The 17063-nt window shown below is 35.9% G+C and overlaps 3 protein-coding genes across 7 annotated transcripts; all 3 read left to right on the top strand.

Annotated features, from left to right (window-relative positions):
• Positions 1 to 22: 22 nt before the first annotated feature.
• LOC145733292 (ATP-binding cassette sub-family G member 5) lies at positions 23 to 3723 on the top strand. 3 transcript variants are annotated; one of them, XM_081986056.1, is made up of 12 exons: positions 427 to 657; positions 1068 to 1185; positions 1237 to 1427; positions 1484 to 1628; positions 1678 to 1851; positions 1902 to 2000; positions 2059 to 2263; positions 2317 to 2528; positions 2579 to 2717; positions 2836 to 3021; positions 3080 to 3280; positions 3329 to 3723. In XM_081986056.1, exons 1-12 carry the CDS (start codon positions 604 to 606, stop codon positions 3519 to 3521), a joined length of 1917 nt encoding a protein of 638 aa, XP_081842182.1. In that variant the 5' UTR covers positions 427 to 603; the 3' UTR covers positions 3522 to 3723. The 3 variants fall into 3 exon arrangements, with proteins under 3 accessions (XP_081842184.1, XP_081842182.1, XP_081842183.1); XM_081986057.1 differs by lacking the exon at positions 427 to 657 and adding an exon at positions 991 to 1009; XM_081986058.1 differs by lacking the exons at positions 2836 to 3021; positions 3080 to 3280 and having other exon boundaries at positions 23 to 657.
• Positions 3724 to 4389: 666 nt separating this feature from the next.
• kermit (PDZ domain-containing protein GIPC-like protein kermit) lies at positions 4390 to 11954 on the top strand. 3 transcript variants are annotated; one of them, XM_081986062.1, is made up of 7 exons: positions 4390 to 4580; positions 6247 to 6403; positions 7833 to 8082; positions 10438 to 10534; positions 10876 to 11009; positions 11065 to 11313; positions 11392 to 11954. In XM_081986062.1, the coding sequence occupies exons 3-7, from the start codon at positions 7846 to 7848 to the stop codon at positions 11626 to 11628; spliced, it is 954 nt and encodes a 317-aa protein (XP_081842188.1). In that variant the 5' UTR covers positions 4390 to 4580; positions 6247 to 6403; positions 7833 to 7845; the 3' UTR covers positions 11629 to 11954. The 3 variants fall into 3 exon arrangements, with proteins under 3 accessions (XP_081842188.1, XP_081842187.1, XP_081842186.1); XM_081986061.1 differs by lacking the exon at positions 6247 to 6403; XM_081986060.1 differs by lacking the exons at positions 4390 to 4580; positions 6247 to 6403 and adding an exon at positions 6638 to 6797.
• Positions 11955 to 13163: 1209 nt separating this feature from the next.
• LOC145733293 (malate dehydrogenase, mitochondrial-like) lies at positions 13164 to 16429 on the top strand. The gene is made up of 6 exons (XM_081986059.1): positions 13164 to 13355; positions 13408 to 13709; positions 13766 to 14023; positions 15676 to 15814; positions 15878 to 16066; positions 16227 to 16429. The coding sequence occupies exons 1-6, from the start codon at positions 13223 to 13225 to the stop codon at positions 16328 to 16330; spliced, it is 1125 nt and encodes a 374-aa protein (XP_081842185.1). The 5' UTR covers positions 13164 to 13222; the 3' UTR covers positions 16331 to 16429.
• The last annotated feature ends 634 nt before the right edge of the window (positions 16430 to 17063 follow it).

The raw sequence follows: 17063 nt of genomic DNA, 5'->3' as shown, positions 1-17063 counted from the left end.
CAATTTTGTCGCAGACCCAGTTTGATGTGAGACACGATACGTTGTGTGGCGTAATTGAACTGTTTACCACGTGATGCCTCTACCCAAATGACAGGGAGTATCACGTGTCTAACTTTCAAAGTCGAATGAGTCCCTTATATTTATTAATAATTGGATTAAATATAAATGCACAACATCTTTGACAGTGATGAAATAATCCCGGATTAGAATGCCGTTACACACCGGCCACTAATCTTAAATAGCCAAACCTCGTTACTAGCAAACGGTAACTTAATTCACACAAAAAAAAACTTTAATTACCGTACATCAAATCGCGGCGACTCTATACTTTCTTCCCTCGAAATATACCATCTGGGTGTTACACCCATCCTTTTCCATCTACCGTGACTTTCGTCTCCCTCCACCCCTCCTCCCAACCCACTCTTTCAGGTTGACTTTAGCGCACAGTTACCTGTGAATAAAGCTTGAATACGTACACAGGTAGAAAAGTTCCCAGTAAAGCTTTATTGGGCTGGTAATAAAAGGTTTTTCAGAGAGTTATTTGAAATGTAAATTTCGAACGAGTCAGGTGGTGTTGAAACAGGTTGGTGGCTAGGAATCGTCATGATTGGAAGCGACTATACCTTGGAATTGGCCAATGTGTTCTATTCTGGACAGGTGAGTTGTGTTGTTTAGACACCCTGTACAAATAGCCTAACAATAATCTTAATTACTACCGTAAATTTCATGCTATTTTCGATCTGATGATTTCGGATCCAAAATCTGAATAAATTCACATGACACACAATTACAAAATTATACGGAGGTCACGTGACCTATGAATCTGAAATCACAAACCATAGTAGGCGCTGAATCCAAAAAACCACCGTCTGACAGCCGAATGACGTTGACGTCTTGAATTATTCAAACTGTTTAAAAATTTGTTAGTTTGTGTCTGTATTTTTCTTATATATTGATGATATATAATTAAATTTATAAAAAGCGTGATATTTAGATACCAACTGTCAGTGTCAGTTTTTACGGACCAGTGCGTTTGGATTTGGTGTGACTTTTGTACATTTTTCTAGGTTGAACCAGGTTCCTGTATGCAAAGAGTAATAGGGAACATTAAAACCGGAATAATCCTCAAAGATGTGTCACTCACCGTGCATTCCGGAGAAGTTTTGGCGGTTCTCGGTTCTAAAGGTTACCAGGTCACCCAGAGTGCGTTCCGAATTATATAAGCGTGTCATTTAGGTAGTGGAAAAAAAGCCCTTCTGGATGTCATATCCAGACGAGTTCAAGGTCCGGTAAGAGGCCAGGTACTGCTAAACGGACAGCCAATGAGCGTGTGTTTGTTCCAACAAAGGTGCGGCTACGTCACCCATAAATGTGACCTAATCGAAGGGTTAACGGTGGAACAGACTTTGTACTATACACCAACAAGGGTAAAGTTTATTTGACAGTTGACAGTAAAGAACAGTTTTTAATCAAATTAACACAGTTAACGGGATATTTGAAGAAATCAAAGGTTAAACAAGTGATGGCGGACTTGGCCCTCTCCCAAGTTTCCAATAGATGCGTGGAAAATTTGACCAAAAGCGAGTACAGAAGACTAATAATTGGTGTACAACTCATCAAAGATCCCAGTAAGTGATTTATACTGAGTGATCAAATTTAAGTTACATTTTTGTACAGTCATTCTTTTATTGGACGAACCAACGTGGGATTTAGACCCGTTAAACACCTATTTGGTGGTGTCGATTCTGTCAAATGCGGCCAAAAAATATGGCGCCACTGTCATCTTAACCATGGAAAAACCCCGGTCTGATGTTTTTCCCTTTTTGGACAGAGTTCTCTATCTCTGTCTAGGTAAGTTGCTGTAGAATGTTAGGTTAGGTTACTGTGTTTTTTTTTTTCAGGTGACACCGTTTACGCTGGCGGTACTAGACAAATGTTGGAATACTTCGATGCTATCGAGTTTCCATGTCCCCAATTGGAAAACCCTCTAATGTATTATTGTAAGTGGGAAAAAATAAAGTAATCACGTGACCTAATTCTCTATCTCTTTCTTTTTAGTGTGTCTGTCAACTGTCGATCGTCGTTCCAGAGAACGATTCCTGGAAAGTAACCATCAAATAGCGGAACTGGTCGAAAAATTTAAAATCGAAGGGAACGTTTATAGGAAAGGAGCTAGTTTAGGTCCGATGCACCCTCCCGAATACAAAATACCGCTTCTTTTGGGCAAAATCGGATCTTGGAACGTGGCCTGGACTGTTTACACGTAAAATCCGGAAAATTAAACAAAAACCAAAATTGATTTCCAAATCATTGTAGGAGACTTTTAGCCGCAACGTTTTCTTTTAAAAAAACCGGAATCAAGCAACTGAGTTTAAGACTTTTTTTGCTGCCCCTGTATTTCTGTGTTTTATGGATTTTCTACAACAATATGGGAGCTTACCAGCACACTTTTGTTACTCGAAACGGTTTAATACTCAACTGTTTGGCTGGAGTTTATTTCCTTGGAGTTTTAAATACGATTTTATTATGTAAGCTACTCAGTTTAGGCTTTGTTGTGGTTTCTATGTTTTTTTTGCAGTTCCTATTTACCGCACCCGGTATTTTCAAGAAACTCAAGAAGGTTTATACGGGGGGAGTGTGTTTCTCCTCACTTACAATGTACTGACTATTCCGTTTTCGTTTGTATCGTGTTTATTGGCCGGAGCGATAGTTTATCCGTAAGTATATATAGGGTGATGGGAAAAATTGATTATGGAAAAAGTACAAATAAAAAAAATTGAAAATTTGGTGTACTGATCTCAAAATGTCAATTTCCAAATCAAGTGTTCGTTTCAGTATAATCGGCTCGTTCGAGCAACCCTTGGAGTATTTCTATTTCTCTCTAATCCTTTGGGCTTGCTACATGTTCGCTGAACAACAAACCATGGCCACTTTGATGATTGTTAAAGACCATTTACTGGCGGCCATTTTCAATATTTATATTGTGTGCGTCTGTCTTTGTCTAAGCAGTGGCATTTTACGGTGCGCACCGCAATTTTTATGGAAAACAGGGTGGACTAAGTTTTAATTTAAATTGTAGGTCAATCAAAGGTTTGCAAGATTGGTTGTTCAGTCTTACCTACGCTACGCAAGCTCGGTACGCCGCTGCTTTTTTGGTTAGGCAACTGTTTTTGCATCCGAATTTGAGCAAACCACTGCCGTACGACAATAAAGTTAATTGCACCAACATGAATTCCATTGAAACTTCGGTACTGAATGGATTTACCAACCCTTACTGCAGGTATACAGCTAAATTTGTTTAATTCAAAAATACATTTTTTTTCCTTAGATATGCAAGTGGACAGAGTTTCCTATCGGAACGTTACACCAGAGATCCGAGTGATAATATTTTTTATGGAATTTTGGATGCGGACTTAAATATTGGAATAACTTTTGCATTTACATTGGGAATGATCGTGTTTAACATGTTTCTGTACTTGATTCCCCTTCCAGCGTTTGTCAAAGCGAAATTTAGGGAATAAGCGGTTTACATTTAAGTTATTAGAATTATTTATTTGTGATATTTATAGAACAAACAAGCCTTATCGTTATTCCGTCCATTTTGATTTAGGCTACTCAATTTAGTTAATCAATTTTATTTTAAACAAATAAATTGCTAGATTATAAATTCATATAACAGGATATGTAACTGTAAAATGTAAATATATTTTTGTTTTAAGTGCCTACACGTGCTTAATGTTTGTCCTCCAGCCGCCATTTTGTCTAGCTGGCGTTTATCCTGAACCAACCAACTGTCAGTGTCAAAAATTAATCTCTTGGAGGACACCATCACAAACTATACAATGACGTGACTTTTTGCGTTGTTGCGTTAAACATTTAAGCAATGGGCGTTCAATTTTATCGTCATTTTAATTGAATCCTAATTTATGACGAGACCTAATAAAAAACCGTTAATTTGAACGATTTTTCTATTTCCTATACATCAGATTAATAAATGTTCTTCAAAAGTGTTAAATATTGAAGAGTGAAAGCAATTTGAAGACTCAATTCTGCTATTTGAAGATGTTCCCAAGCATACTTTAATAAGTCCAGTTCACATACTAGCAGAACAGCATTTCATTAATTAATTGAAAACAACCAATGCAACAAATACAGGGGAATATACGAAAGTATATTAAGTCTTTCCTAACTTTGCATTCTAAACTGATTTTTACATAACAGAATACATAGTTTCTCACCCGGAGGAATCTTCACCACGAATAACGGAAGAGTCTCTCTGGTTCTGCGAGCTTTGATCGGTTACTTTTTTGTCGCGCTCCGTAAAATACTGACTTTCCTGTTTACCAATTTCTGCAGCAACCAAACCCGATCGCTTTTTAGGTTTAGTTGGTCGGTTTGGTCGGTTGGTTGCGGACCGCAGTGTACACCGTTACGTCATTAACATATTTGTACAGGGTGTGTTTGTTTGCGACGAGGGAAGTTTTGTTTGTGTTGTTCGGGTAGAGTGTAATTTGTTATTAGTTCCCTCTGTTTGTCGGATTTAAGAGGATTACACTGTGACGTGCAGAAGCTGTACAAAGGTGTGTATTTTTCATTCTTCTTGGCGGAAATTTAATTTGTGAAGCATTGTTTGCTTGATTAGTAATGGGTAATACTAAATTGCTGTAATTTGAATTTCTTTTGTTATACGCGTCTTGACCGCTTATTGTTGTCACTTTTGTTTGTCCTACGTTTAGTGAAAACTTTTTGTGTATAGGTGAGGATAAAACATATTCTATATTAATCAATTACTGTCTGTTACCCATTTATTTCAATTTAATTGAATATAAGTTGATTTTCATAGTTTGAGCTAAAATATTCTTATAAACCATGTCAATAACACAATTCTTTTAACATTCAAGTTGCTAATTGAAGCATCTGAAGTATTTTAGTCGCCTAATTATTCTACAATTTAATTGGCTACACTGATGTTGAAACTGAAATTACTTTTCCATTCCACAATCTCTCAACTAACTCCAACTGCGTGTAAATTAAGCCAACACTTTCAAATTTCAGAAAAAGTGCACCAAAAAACTATTCACGGTGTTATAGTGAATACATTAATCGAAATTAAGCCACGGTACGCACAACCTGAACGTTTTACCACAGGTTTTAAACTGCCATGGCTCGGATTGTGTAATAATTTTCGACATTTTTGAAAAACCGTTTGAAGATCATGTAATTTACATAGGAATTTGTAATGTTGACGGTTGGAACCTGTTCCAATCTTCAAGAAAGTTAGCAGCGGTTTCGGAAACTAATTAAAAACTGGTTACACATAACCCAGGATCAGTTATATTTTGAAAATTATCCAGTGAGCGGCCAACGGGTGACGTCAGCTGAGTGAACTTTTTAAGAACTATCCTCATTAGCTTTTGACAGCCAAAATGTCATTCATAATCGGTTAGCGGGTTGATTGAGGTTATGATTTAGTTTGTTTTTTGTTAATTTGCTATACAAACAAATAGTCCGGCTAAATATAAACAAAAAATCCCGTAAAAGTCTTTCAGAGTTAAATAAAGTAGTGCAAAAGTCTGGAAGTCAGATGCAAAATTTACGCGTAGACCTTTACAACAAGTTAAAACTGCTTTACCTGCCAAATGATGGCCCTTAAAGATCTCAAAACCGTTCTTCTGTGTACAAGGTATTGTTAGAAATGCTTTTTTTTAGTAAAATATTAGCATGAAAAGTTTCCTTGTTTCTTTTGATGCAAGTGAGACATTAAGGGCCGTCTGACTGAGCTAGTCATGTGGTACTATTAAGTGTTTGCTATGCAACAGTCACGTGACCAAGAGCGTTGAACCGTTCAAATCACACCCAGGTAGGTAAAATTTGTAATTTATTAGTTACAATCATATTCAGGGCTGGAATGTGTCTAACAAACGTGGTTTGTGCGGTTTTCTTGTTCTTGCCTGGTCAAGGTCTGAAGTATTAATATTTGCCTGTTATATTAAACATCATTTCTACCAGGAAAGTTGATTCATGATTCAACAATATTGAATGCACCATTTTGCGCACAACAATACGTTCAAAGTGTTTGTGCGAGTAAGGAACGGGCAAATTCTTCAGCATCGGTTATTTCCACTTGATATGGACGTAACAAGGTCGTTGCATAATCGAATTCGCCTTGTCTGTGTGTGTATACAATATAAAATGACCGTGTGCGGTGAAGCTAAATTATTACTTTAAAATGCATTTAATTTCCAGGGTAATCGTCATGGAATTTATGACTGAAAGAACTATAGGCTGTTAACCAGGAAATGTCACCAAAAGCCAATAAGTTGTTTGCAGAGAGAATCTCCTAACTAATAATCAGAGAAATTGATACATCCATTGGTCACAAGTCAGAATACGTCATAGTCACGTGAGCATTTTTGAAGTTTTCACACACTTCAACACTCGTAAAAACCTTTTTTTAGAACTTGAGTTTGACAATTGTCACGTGACGCTCTATTGTGTACGATTAGCGCGATCACGCGATAACTGTCAGATTGGTGAAACCAACAGAACTTATTGTTTGTAGTGGAAATCCTTATCAGAAACACCACTCGGGCCAAAACAAACAGTGAAAAAATAGATATTACACGCACTCTTATCTTAATTTCATTACCTTTTATAACTGGAGATAAGCAATTTACAATAGTTTAGGTTGTCAGTTGGGTTGAGCTTGGTTTGTGGTTCTGTGAAGGTAGAAAAAGTGCGAATTTATGGTCGGTGCAGCTATTTTGAACTAGGATTTAGTATTTAACCCAGTTAAGGTAATTGATTGAGATTTTTTTTTAAAAATTGTTAAATCCATCCAGTTTAGTACACCCACATCTGTGTAAACATGTGTTTGTTCCCATATTTGTTCTGAAAAAGGATTTAGATTCTGAATCCTGGTGATATCTGGGAACAATAATTGTCATGCAGATTAGATAAAATCACGTCGATTAGTGACATTTAGAAGGTTTAATTTTTTTGACAGATTTTTCCAAATTATTATCAAGTTAAGTGTTTTGGTAATTAGTTATCTCTATAATTAATAATTTTTTGTGTATCAACTGTATATTAGGATTTATATGATCTCTTTGCATTGTAGTGTAACAATAACCGTATTTTTCAAAGCGAGGTTGGATGACGAATGGTTCCTCTAATAAAAACGATTATTACTAATTTACAACAATTTACGTAATAACTGGTGTTAATGCACTCAATATTACTAAGCCCACATAGTAATACGTAACTGTGATTGGTCAAAACACCTTTTTTTTGACCAATCAAGGCTGCACATGTTTACTGACAGTTTTAATTCTTAAATTTGTGTTTCAATGACTTATCATTTTAGGTGTGTGTAACCTCGTAAAAACCGCACGGATTTCGGTACTCGGAAACTATAGTTTGATTGCTATTCCTTTACGAAATTAAAGTGAAAGGATTGTTGGGGAGAAAAAAATTTGATTTTCTGTACAGAATTGGTAATCGGGCTTAAAAACAATGCAAGAACAATGTAAGAAGTTTGACCTTTGCAAAGTTGATTGTTTAAGTAGTTGGTGGATCCTAATTACTACGGAAAAACCTTAAATTTTATCCATGATTGCGCGTTTTAAACATTTTGTTTAGAAGTTGTTTGTGTATTGCAAATTTTGCTTTTTGTTTATACCTACAGGGTTGTCAGATCGATTTCCCCAATGCTAGTTCTAACTTGGTTTCTGTGACAGTTAGGAGGTTCGTTTAAACGTCAAAGTGTTGGCCAAAACTTTTGCTTTCCAGATTCGTCTAGTCTGTAGATTAACGGGACAATTCTGTTTCAGGAACGACGGACAGATGTTTAGAAAACACCGGACCAAGGCGATTCCACCGCCGACGGTTCAGAACGGCCACGAACCCGAAAACAACAATGTGACGTCCAACAACAAGAATTCAGTGTCGCCAGTAACGAATTCCCTGCAATTTTACTGTCAGCTGGCCCACGGCAGCCCCACCGCCTTTGTGTCCGGTTTCAGCAATGTTAGAGAACTGTACGAGAAAATCGGGGAGGCGTTTGACATGCCATCATCGGACGTAAGCATAAAAAACCTCATAAATATTAACCAAAACACGTCAGTTTGACTGATTGTGTTTTCAAGTCAAACCACAAAGAAATTAAAAAAACAAATGTTAACTTTCAATAACTGTTATGGTCAGGTCGCCTATGGATGACGTATGTCTTAGATAACGTTGTAAACAATTATTATATGACAGCTGACAGCTGAACTTATCAACGGCCCTACGTTCATGCTAGAATCACAGCCAACTACGACCATAACAATTATTGAGTTATTATCCTCATTTTACGTCGAAACCTTAAAAACGATTTCAATCGCATTTATTCCTGTCAACTGATACGATATATCAAGTTACACCGTATACTAATCAGGACAGGCCTGCTTCACTTTTCTTACTTGTATGAGTAAACACTTTATTTGTACTTATTGCGTACAATATTAATTTAAACAGAGTCAATTAAACGTGCACCACCGTGTACTTAATGGTTAGCTGAACCTTGAAATAGGGAACTATGGTTGACCAACAATCTGATATGCATTCCGGTTTTAAGTACGTTGATATGATATTTGTAGTAGTTTTTTTTTTAATTATCAATGTAAAATCATGGTTACTTTAAAATCAATGATTTGGTGAAATTGAATGAAAAGCTGTCAAAAAATAGTAAAAGAACATTTTTGAAAACCTTGTTAGGACATTTTTTAAAACGCCTTAGGCAGTGTTGCCATCTCTGGGATAAATGGACAGTTGTGACGTGACTCTGTTTATCACATTTCAATCTGAATGAAAGCTATAAATGTTATAAAAACATGCCCAAAAACAAGACAGCAAATTGGCAACACTGGCCTTAAGAAGTATTAATCAAAACAACGACAAGATCAATTTCAACGTTTAAGGATTCTAAACTGTCAAAATGAGGCAATTAGTTTGTACTGTACTGTGTGATTGGTCAAAAAAATGCAGCAAGCTGTAAGCTGCTTTTTTTGACCAATCACAAGTAAACTGAGCATTACGTCACTTGTTGAATTTTGATCTCATCTCAGTAGTTTATAATTATTAGAGATTTTCTACATCTGTCAACTTCAATGATTGATACGTTTAAACATATTGAAATAATAATTTTTTAAGGCTTAAAACTGAAGTTTCAGACACTTTGTGTAAAACAATTCAAACATCGTGTGCCTACAATAAGTGAAATCTCTCAAGTTGTTTGTATAGTAGTCGTTTACGAAATTGGGCCTTTTTACTTAATAAGCATTGAGTAAATGGCATGGTGCTTAACCAAGACTCGATGGACTTAAAACAAACACTAGTTAAAAAGTGAAACAGCCAACAAACCGAGTAAAAACGAGAGTAACTCTAGAGATTCTTGTTTCCGTTAGTTACGGTACTTATTTTACTATTATCATAATAATTACTGTATAAAGTGCATTTTGTTCATACATTTGTAGAAACCCTGCGCAAATGATTCACCCTGTACAGTAAGGAATTTTCAACCTTACGTTGTTATTAAGCAACAATATGCATCTTCTTAGAAGAAGATCCGTTGCAGCCGTTTCGGTCACGATTTCGTGCACTCGATTGGTACCCTGATGACGGGTTGGTTCCTTTTTTTACGCGGTTGCCACAACAAAATGGCTCTTCAGTCAAAATGAAGAGTGACGGACCAAAACGTAGATACTGATTACACACATAACCTGTCCGTTTAGGCAAAAGTTGGAAAATATGTCACAGTGTATGTGGCAGCGATTAGTTCAGGTTTGCGTCGCAAGAGGACTCGCGTGCTTTTCTATGTTTGTTGGAATAGGCCAACCAAGATGTTTGATAGATATTACATTTTTTGTAATCTCTTCTCTCTCTCTAACCGCATTCGTTTTCAAGCTTCATAGAGCGAGCAGAGCGTTATTGACGTCACGATGACGTAATTTAACAAAAGCATAGTTTAACCAACTGTCATATTACGTCATTGTGACGTCAAAAAAGCTCTGCTCGCTCCATGGAGCCTGAAAACGAATGCAGCCATTTACATTCACTTCAAAGTTAACTTTGTTATAAAATTGGCAAGCAATGTCATTGTAAATGGTAAATAGAGAACTGTCAAATTTGAAATTGTAAATGTAGATTAAAACTTCGCATTCTTTCGTAGCGGAAATGTGTATCTAAAAGCTGTTTGATAACAGAGTAAATTAAGACTTAAAGGTAATAAATTCCATTAAGCATCTCTCGGAAACTCGTCTGGGTAATTGTTATTGATTTTTATATTGAATTTTCAAGTTTTTGTAATAAAAAAATTCCATCTGGATAATCCTTTTTATCTAAAAATAGTAAATAACATAAGCGAAGAAAAATAACATCATAAACGTTTGGTTTCAGATTATATTTTGCACGCTAAACACGTTCAAACCTGACATGAAAAAACTACTGGGCGGCCAAATTGGATTGGAAGATTTCATATTTGCACATCGAAAAGGTAAGAATCGAACACATCGTCACGTGATTAGACGTGTAGCTTTCTTATGAGCAGTCACCTGACACGCGCTCGCTTAAATAACTCCGCTTGTTTTGTGAGAAATAAACAAAACGTGGAGGAAAACCACCTGATGCAATTAAACGCATCATTTGCCGATACAAACGACCGAATGACCTGGCTATTACCTGTATTACCGTTAGTTTTTAAGACCCACAGTTAACGGCCAATATTCCTGTCCAACGTATTCCATTAGTTGATGTATATTGCATACTAATAAACGTCTGACATTCCACTCACTGATATACCGGGTGGTTCCTATTTATTTGTTTTTTTATTTACAGGTAGACCTAAAGAAGTAGAACTAGAAAAAAGTGAAGATTCCCTAGGCCTGACCATTACCGACAACGGAGCGGGTTACTCTTTTATAAAACGAATTAAGGAAGGATCGGTTATATCAAACATTCCACATATTAAAGTTCGTCTAAGAGTCAACAAAAAAGCTGTTTTTTTTTTAATTTTTTTAATTTCAGGTTGGAGACCATATCGAAAAGTTAAACGGCGAAAATATGGTGGGCAAACGACACTTTGAAGTGGCGGCAGCGCTGAAAAACATTCCGTTGGGTTCCACGTTCACAATAAGACTTATAGAACCGATGACCAGTGGGTTCGGTCAAATAGCGCCCAAGAGCAGCGCGAAAACCCCGAAAAAAGCCGGATACGGTTCTGGCAAGGAAACGTTACGGTTTAAGGCCGGAGGCAAGGCTGAAATACAAGAACAGGTATATTTCTAGTATTAACGCAACCTTTAATACACTCGCGTGTATTGTTGGTTGCATAAGTTATCGCTCAAATTTCAGGACGACGCGATGGACGTGGGCATCGAAAAAATCAACGGAGTCTTGGAGTCCTTCATGGGCATCAACGATTCCGAATTGGCCACGCAAATTTGGGAACTCAGCGCGAACAAACTAAATTCCATGGAATTTGCCGAAGCTATTGACGATTCGGATTTGGCCGCGTTCGAATTTACCGACGAATTGATTATAGAACTGTGGGGATGTGTGACTGACGCGCGACAAGGCAGGTTAAAGTGACATTTATGTCAACGTACCGAACTACTAAAATTGTACAGGGTGGTTCAATGTAATCCCATTTTTTTTTTTTGAAATGTTTAACTGCCTTTTAGGTTTAAAAAAAAAAAACAAATATTCCTTGTGTACAGTGTGTTAGCTATATGAAAGTCTATGGAATAGTTAAAATAAGTTATTATACGTCGTAATTAACGAATGACAATTGAAACCAAAATAAAAGCGTAATTTATTCGTTAATTTTGACTAGCAGTGTATTAATGATTAGGTTACTAGTGTATAAATAGGCATGTAAGGTTTTTAAAAATAAATACGACTTTAATTCAAATCAACGCAAGAATTTGTTTCGTGCTAAAAATCTATTCACCTGTTGTCAAGAAAACTGAATTTCGCTAAATTTAACCAGTTAATGGATTTGATTGGATTGAAAGTTCTGATTCAATTGAATTAATACTACAAAATGGGTTAAAAATGGCCTTTTTAGCTCCTCATGACACCGAGACTAATACTACTGTAACTTGACAAATAGCAAAAACGGCATTTTTTCAATTTTTGAATGATATTTGTAGTAGTTTTTTTTTCAATTATCATAAAATCAACGGTTTTTGATTACTTTAAAATCAATGATTTGGTGAAATCGAATGAAAAGCTGCCAAAAAATAGTAAAAGAACAGTTTTGAAAACCTTGTTAGGACATTTTTTGAAACGCCATAGACAGTGCTGCCATCTGTGGGATAAATTGACAGTTGTGACGTGACTCTGTTTATCATATTTCAATCTGAATGAAAGCTATAAATGTTATAAAAACATGCCCAAAAACAAGACAGCAAATTGGCAACACTGGCCTTAAGAAGTATTAATCAAACAACGACAAGATCGATTTCAATCATCATGTATTAGAGCAAAGTGATAAATAACGTTTAAGGCTTCTAAACTGTCAAAATGAGGGAGTTAGTTTGTACTGTACTGTGTGATTGGTCAAAAAAATGCAGCAAGCTGTTTTTTTGAAATGTTTAACTGCCTTTTAGGTTTAAAAAAAACACAAATATTCCTTGTGTACAGTGTGTTATCTAGATGAAAGTCTATGGAATAGTTAAAATAAATTATTATAGGTCGTAATTAACGAATGACAATTGAAACCAAAATAAAAGCGTAATTTATTCGTTAATTTTGACTAGCAGTGTATTAATGATTAGGTTACTAGTGTATAAATAGGCATGTAAGGTTTTTAAAAATAAATACGACTTTAATTCAAATCAACGCAAGAATTTGTTTTGTGCTAAAAATCTATTCACCTGTTGTCAAGAAAACTGAATTTCGCTAAATTTAACCAGTTAATGGATTTGATTGGATTGAAAGTTCTGATTCAATTGAATTAATACTACAAAATGGGTTAAAAATGGCCTTTTTAGCTCCTCATGACACCGAGACTAATACTACTGTAACTTGACAAATAAAAAAGTTGTATTTTTTGACGGTTTCAAACCTTTTTGCAAAAACGGCATTTTTTAAATTTTTGAATGATTATAACCAACAAATAATGTGTTTTAATTTGACAGCTCAAATTCATTCAAGTCACTCAAAATTAAAAGTGAGCAAAATGAGTATATTGTGGAGATTTGTATGTAACCGCCTTTTCAAATATTCTGGGCATCACCAACATGAAACGTTTCGATTTAAAACGTTCTCATCGGGTCATGGAGGCATGAAAGTGACAATTGTAGGAGCTGCAGGTACGAAAATTGCACACCAAAACTATGATAAGCTGTATAATAAATTTTATAGGCAAAGTAGGTCAGCCATTGTGTCTAATGTTAAAACAGTCACCCTTAATAGATGAATTGTGCATTCATGATTTAACGTCCACATCTGGCTTGGCACTCGAATTAAATCACATTGACACCAAATGTAAAGTTTCCGCCTTTACTGGGAAAGATAACCTGCAATTGGCATTGCAGAATTCTAAAATAGTTACTGTAGTTGCTGCAGCCCCGGATGTGGATAAATTGTCGTTGGACAAAATGTGGGAATCAAACTCTCAAATTATGAAAGAAGTGATTTCTGAAGTTGCTAGAGTTTGCCCAAAAGTATAAATTTAATGAAATGCGTTAGCATTTTTTTTAAATTTTCATTCTTTTTTTAGGTTTTATTAGCGATTGGAACTAACCCGATCAACAGCATTGTTCCCATGGCCACGGAAATTCTAAAAAAAAATGGCAGCTACAATCCAAACGGCATTTTTGGAATAACTGCTTTAGACATCGTTAGGGCCAATACCTTTGTAGCGCAGGTGCAAGGACTTGAACCAGAATGTGTGGTGGTCCCTGTCATTGGTGGACATTCTGCAGAAACAATAATTCCGGTTCTTTCTCAGGCTAAACCGTGTTCTGAATTTACTAATGTAAGTATTATCTTTTACTGACTAATACTCGGTTTCTGAACATCAAGCTCTATCGGTTCAATAGTTATGGGTCCCATATGTTTATTTATTCAATAACTTTAACTGGGTTTTCGACCTATAAAATTCAAGGAATTGATAAGAATCGGACAGATATTTTTGTGGTTTGTATGCCGAAACGATTTAAGCCGTTTGGACGCTAGAGGGCGTTAAAGTTCTTTCACCATAAAATCACATATTATGTGACACTCGTTGCTGTGACCCTAAATTACTCCCTTACTTGACAAGATACGTCAAAATGTCATAGAAAACAAAAGATAGATCAGATTTCAAGGTTTCCAAAAATATCCCCACATGAGTTGATTGATAGCACCGTTTGGCCGCTAGAGGGCGTCAAATTTTATTTACCATAATAACACATATTATATTGTGAATATTTTTTAGTCAGATTTCATGTAAATCTTAATCCGGCCGAGTTCGTGGCAAAGAAGTGGTTAAAATGTTAAATTTTAGGTCTAACTCTGTTAGTTTTTGAGATATCAAAAAATTGACTGCACCAGCGTCTTTTCCGGGAAATTTTAACATAAAATGACACCGAGACGTCAACTGTAAATTGACAAATAAAAAAGTTGTATTTTTTGACGGTTCCAGGCCGCCATTTTGAATTTTCTGTCAAAATATTGACTTGCACCTCATTTTAATGGAAATTTCACGTAGTTTTAAGAAATGACAGACAAAAGGGCGTCCCAGGCCGCCATTTTGAATTTTCTGTCAAAATATTCACTTGCACCTCATTTTAAAGAGAATTTCACGTAGTTTCAAGAAATGGCAGACAAAAAGGCGTTCCAGGCCGCCATTTTGAATTTTCTGTCAAAATATTTCACTTGCACCTCATTTTAAAGGAAATTTCACGTAGTTTCAAGAAATGGCAGACAAAATGGCGTCCCATGCCGCCATTTTGAATTTTCTGTCAAAATATTGACTTGCATCTCATTTTAAAGAAATTTTTATGTAGTTTCAAGAAATGACAGACAAAATGGCGTCCCATGCCACCGATAAGGGCAACATTGCGCTTATGGGATTAAGCAATCCTTTACTGTTTACCGTCTTTGGGTTTTTCAAAACGGATGTGACGTCATTATACAGCTGCAGAATTTCATTTTCTACGAAAATCTAATAGGGACATTTTGCCCTCAAGGGCGTCGTCAGAAGGGAGTTATTTTCCGGAAACTAAGACACGATCTGTGACAGTTCCTGAAAAACAATTTCAAACATTTTTTTCCCTTGTAGCTAGTTTAATTCTCTACCAGAACCTTAAAGAGACATTAATAGGAAAACCGCGTAACGAACAGAGAAACGTACATTATCGCATGCGCGGGACTAAGACAGAAAACGAAAAAAATATCAAGTAGGCCATATTTTCAGCGCGCTGTTGCCAAACGCCAAGTATCACTCAAATACCGTCGACAAAATAACTTGGCGTTTGGCAACTAGCTACTACTATGAAAGTAATAATTTGTAATTAACCTACTTTTTAAAAGTATTTGCAATTGACAATTGAACTGTATTAATAAAGTCAGTAGTGGGTAATTGTAATTCAATTATTGTTTTTTGAGTAATAGCGACACCTCTGTCTTGACATTTCCATATTGCAGACTGAAATAGAAAATATTACTGCCAGTGTCCGCAACTCTCAAGAAAACATCAGTAAACTGAAACCTGGTGAAAGCGCTCCTTTAGCGAATGCTTTTGCCACCGCTCGATTTGTCATATCTTTAGTAAAAGCACTTCAAGGTAGTTCTTAATCATCATGATTAATTCAATCCGTACAGCGTATGGTTAATTTGAATTTGACAGGTTATCCAGATATTGTAGAGTCGGCGTTTGTGAGCTCCAAAGTGCATCCATTTTTGAAGTATTTGGCGACGCCACTGCTGCTTGGTCCTAATGGGATTGTCAAGAATTTGGGTTTGCCGAAATTTAGCGACTTTGAGCAATGCATGTTTGACAATGCTGTACCTGTTCTAGCCCACGATATTAAAAGAGGTATATTTTACCAATTATTGCTATGTTGCAGTTGGGGTATATGAATATTTTTTTCAAAAACGTCGCACAAGGCGTCCAAAGTTTTAATGCACCAAGTGATTTGGCTTTCTCTCTCAAATAATGGCACAATGCAAATCAGTAAAAAAAATATAATTTTTAGGAGAAAAGTCAGTGGGAATCTACGATCCTCCACCACCTTGTGATCCATGCGGTCCACCGAGAAAAGCTCCATGTCCTCACGATTGGTGCGAAATGAAGAGATAATAAAACTGACATCGAAACGTACACCATTATACTATACATAATTTGAAACTCAGTTCTAAATCAATAGACGACAATAAAAAGCTTATACATACCTCTAAATGAATAGTAATATTGTTCATCCTGTGACAACATACCCCTATAGATGCATATAAAATACATTATCACTTTATCAAACAATAGATATTTATTTTATTAGTAGTATAAGTAATAGTTTATACTAGCTGAGCTAACTGGATGTCTCAAAATTTGTACCCAGTAAATGCAACCTTTAAACCATAGAAACTAGCTAAAATTAAATGGAACATTCCCCATTTTATGGTTAAAGTAGACGCAAAATTTAATTATCTATCGAAAATTATTAAGGTCTCCTATAGCTGCGTTTTCTTGGAAAGTCTACATTTCTGGAATTCGGACCGATTTTGAGGGATTTTTGATACCGTTGAGACCACAGATCCAAAATAGCAAATTAGAGAAATTTTTTATAAAAGTTAGGTTAGGAAATCCGTTTATTACTGCAACCAACAATACACTAGGTTCACATCTGCTCGTGGAAGATGTGGCAACATAGAGCATAGTCCCAACTGACAGTCGGCTAAACATTTTGAGGTTAAGAATTTTAAAAAGTTGAAAAACTACAAACAGAAGGAATAAAAACTTAGTTTAGGGTTGTTTAAGTTTATTAATTAGTGTTGTTATTGCGAGACCTTCGTAGAATTTAAGATTTTTCTTCACC

Source organism: Ips typographus, linkage group LG8 (assembly GCF_016097725.1).
Source record: "Ips typographus isolate SLU linkage group LG8, UJ_Ityp_2.0, whole genome shotgun sequence".
Lineage (NCBI taxonomy): Eukaryota > Metazoa > Arthropoda > Insecta > Coleoptera > Curculionidae > Ips > Ips typographus.
This window is presented reverse-complemented; position numbering and strand designations above follow the sequence as displayed.

Coding starts and splice junctions, on each gene's coding strand:
- LOC145733293 (XM_081986059.1), top strand. CDS start 13,223: ATGAGTATATTGTGGAGATTTGTATGTAACCGCCTTTTCAAATATTCT. Junction 13,356..13,407: donor GACAATTGTAGGAGCTGCAG/GTACGAAAATTG, acceptor TAAATTTTATAG/GCAAAGTAGGTCAGCCATTG. Junction 16,067..16,226: donor AGCCCACGATATTAAAAGAG/GTATATTTTACC, acceptor TATAATTTTTAG/GAGAAAAGTCAGTGGGAATC.
- LOC145733292 (XM_081986056.1), top strand. CDS start 604: ATGATTGGAAGCGACTATACCTTGGAATTGGCCAATGTGTTCTATTCT. Junction 2,264..2,316: donor GTGGCCTGGACTGTTTACAC/GTAAAATCCGGA, acceptor AAATCATTGTAG/GAGACTTTTAGCCGCAACGT. Junction 3,022..3,079: donor CTAAGCAGTGGCATTTTACG/GTGCGCACCGCA, acceptor TTTAAATTGTAG/GTCAATCAAAGGTTTGCAAG.
- kermit (XM_081986061.1), top strand. CDS start 7,846: ATGTTTAGAAAACACCGGACCAAGGCGATTCCACCGCCGACGGTTCAG. Junction 10,535..10,875: donor CATATTTGCACATCGAAAAG/GTAAGAATCGAA, acceptor TTTTATTTACAG/GTAGACCTAAAGAAGTAGAA. Junction 11,314..11,391: donor AGGCTGAAATACAAGAACAG/GTATATTTCTAG, acceptor CTCAAATTTCAG/GACGACGCGATGGACGTGGG.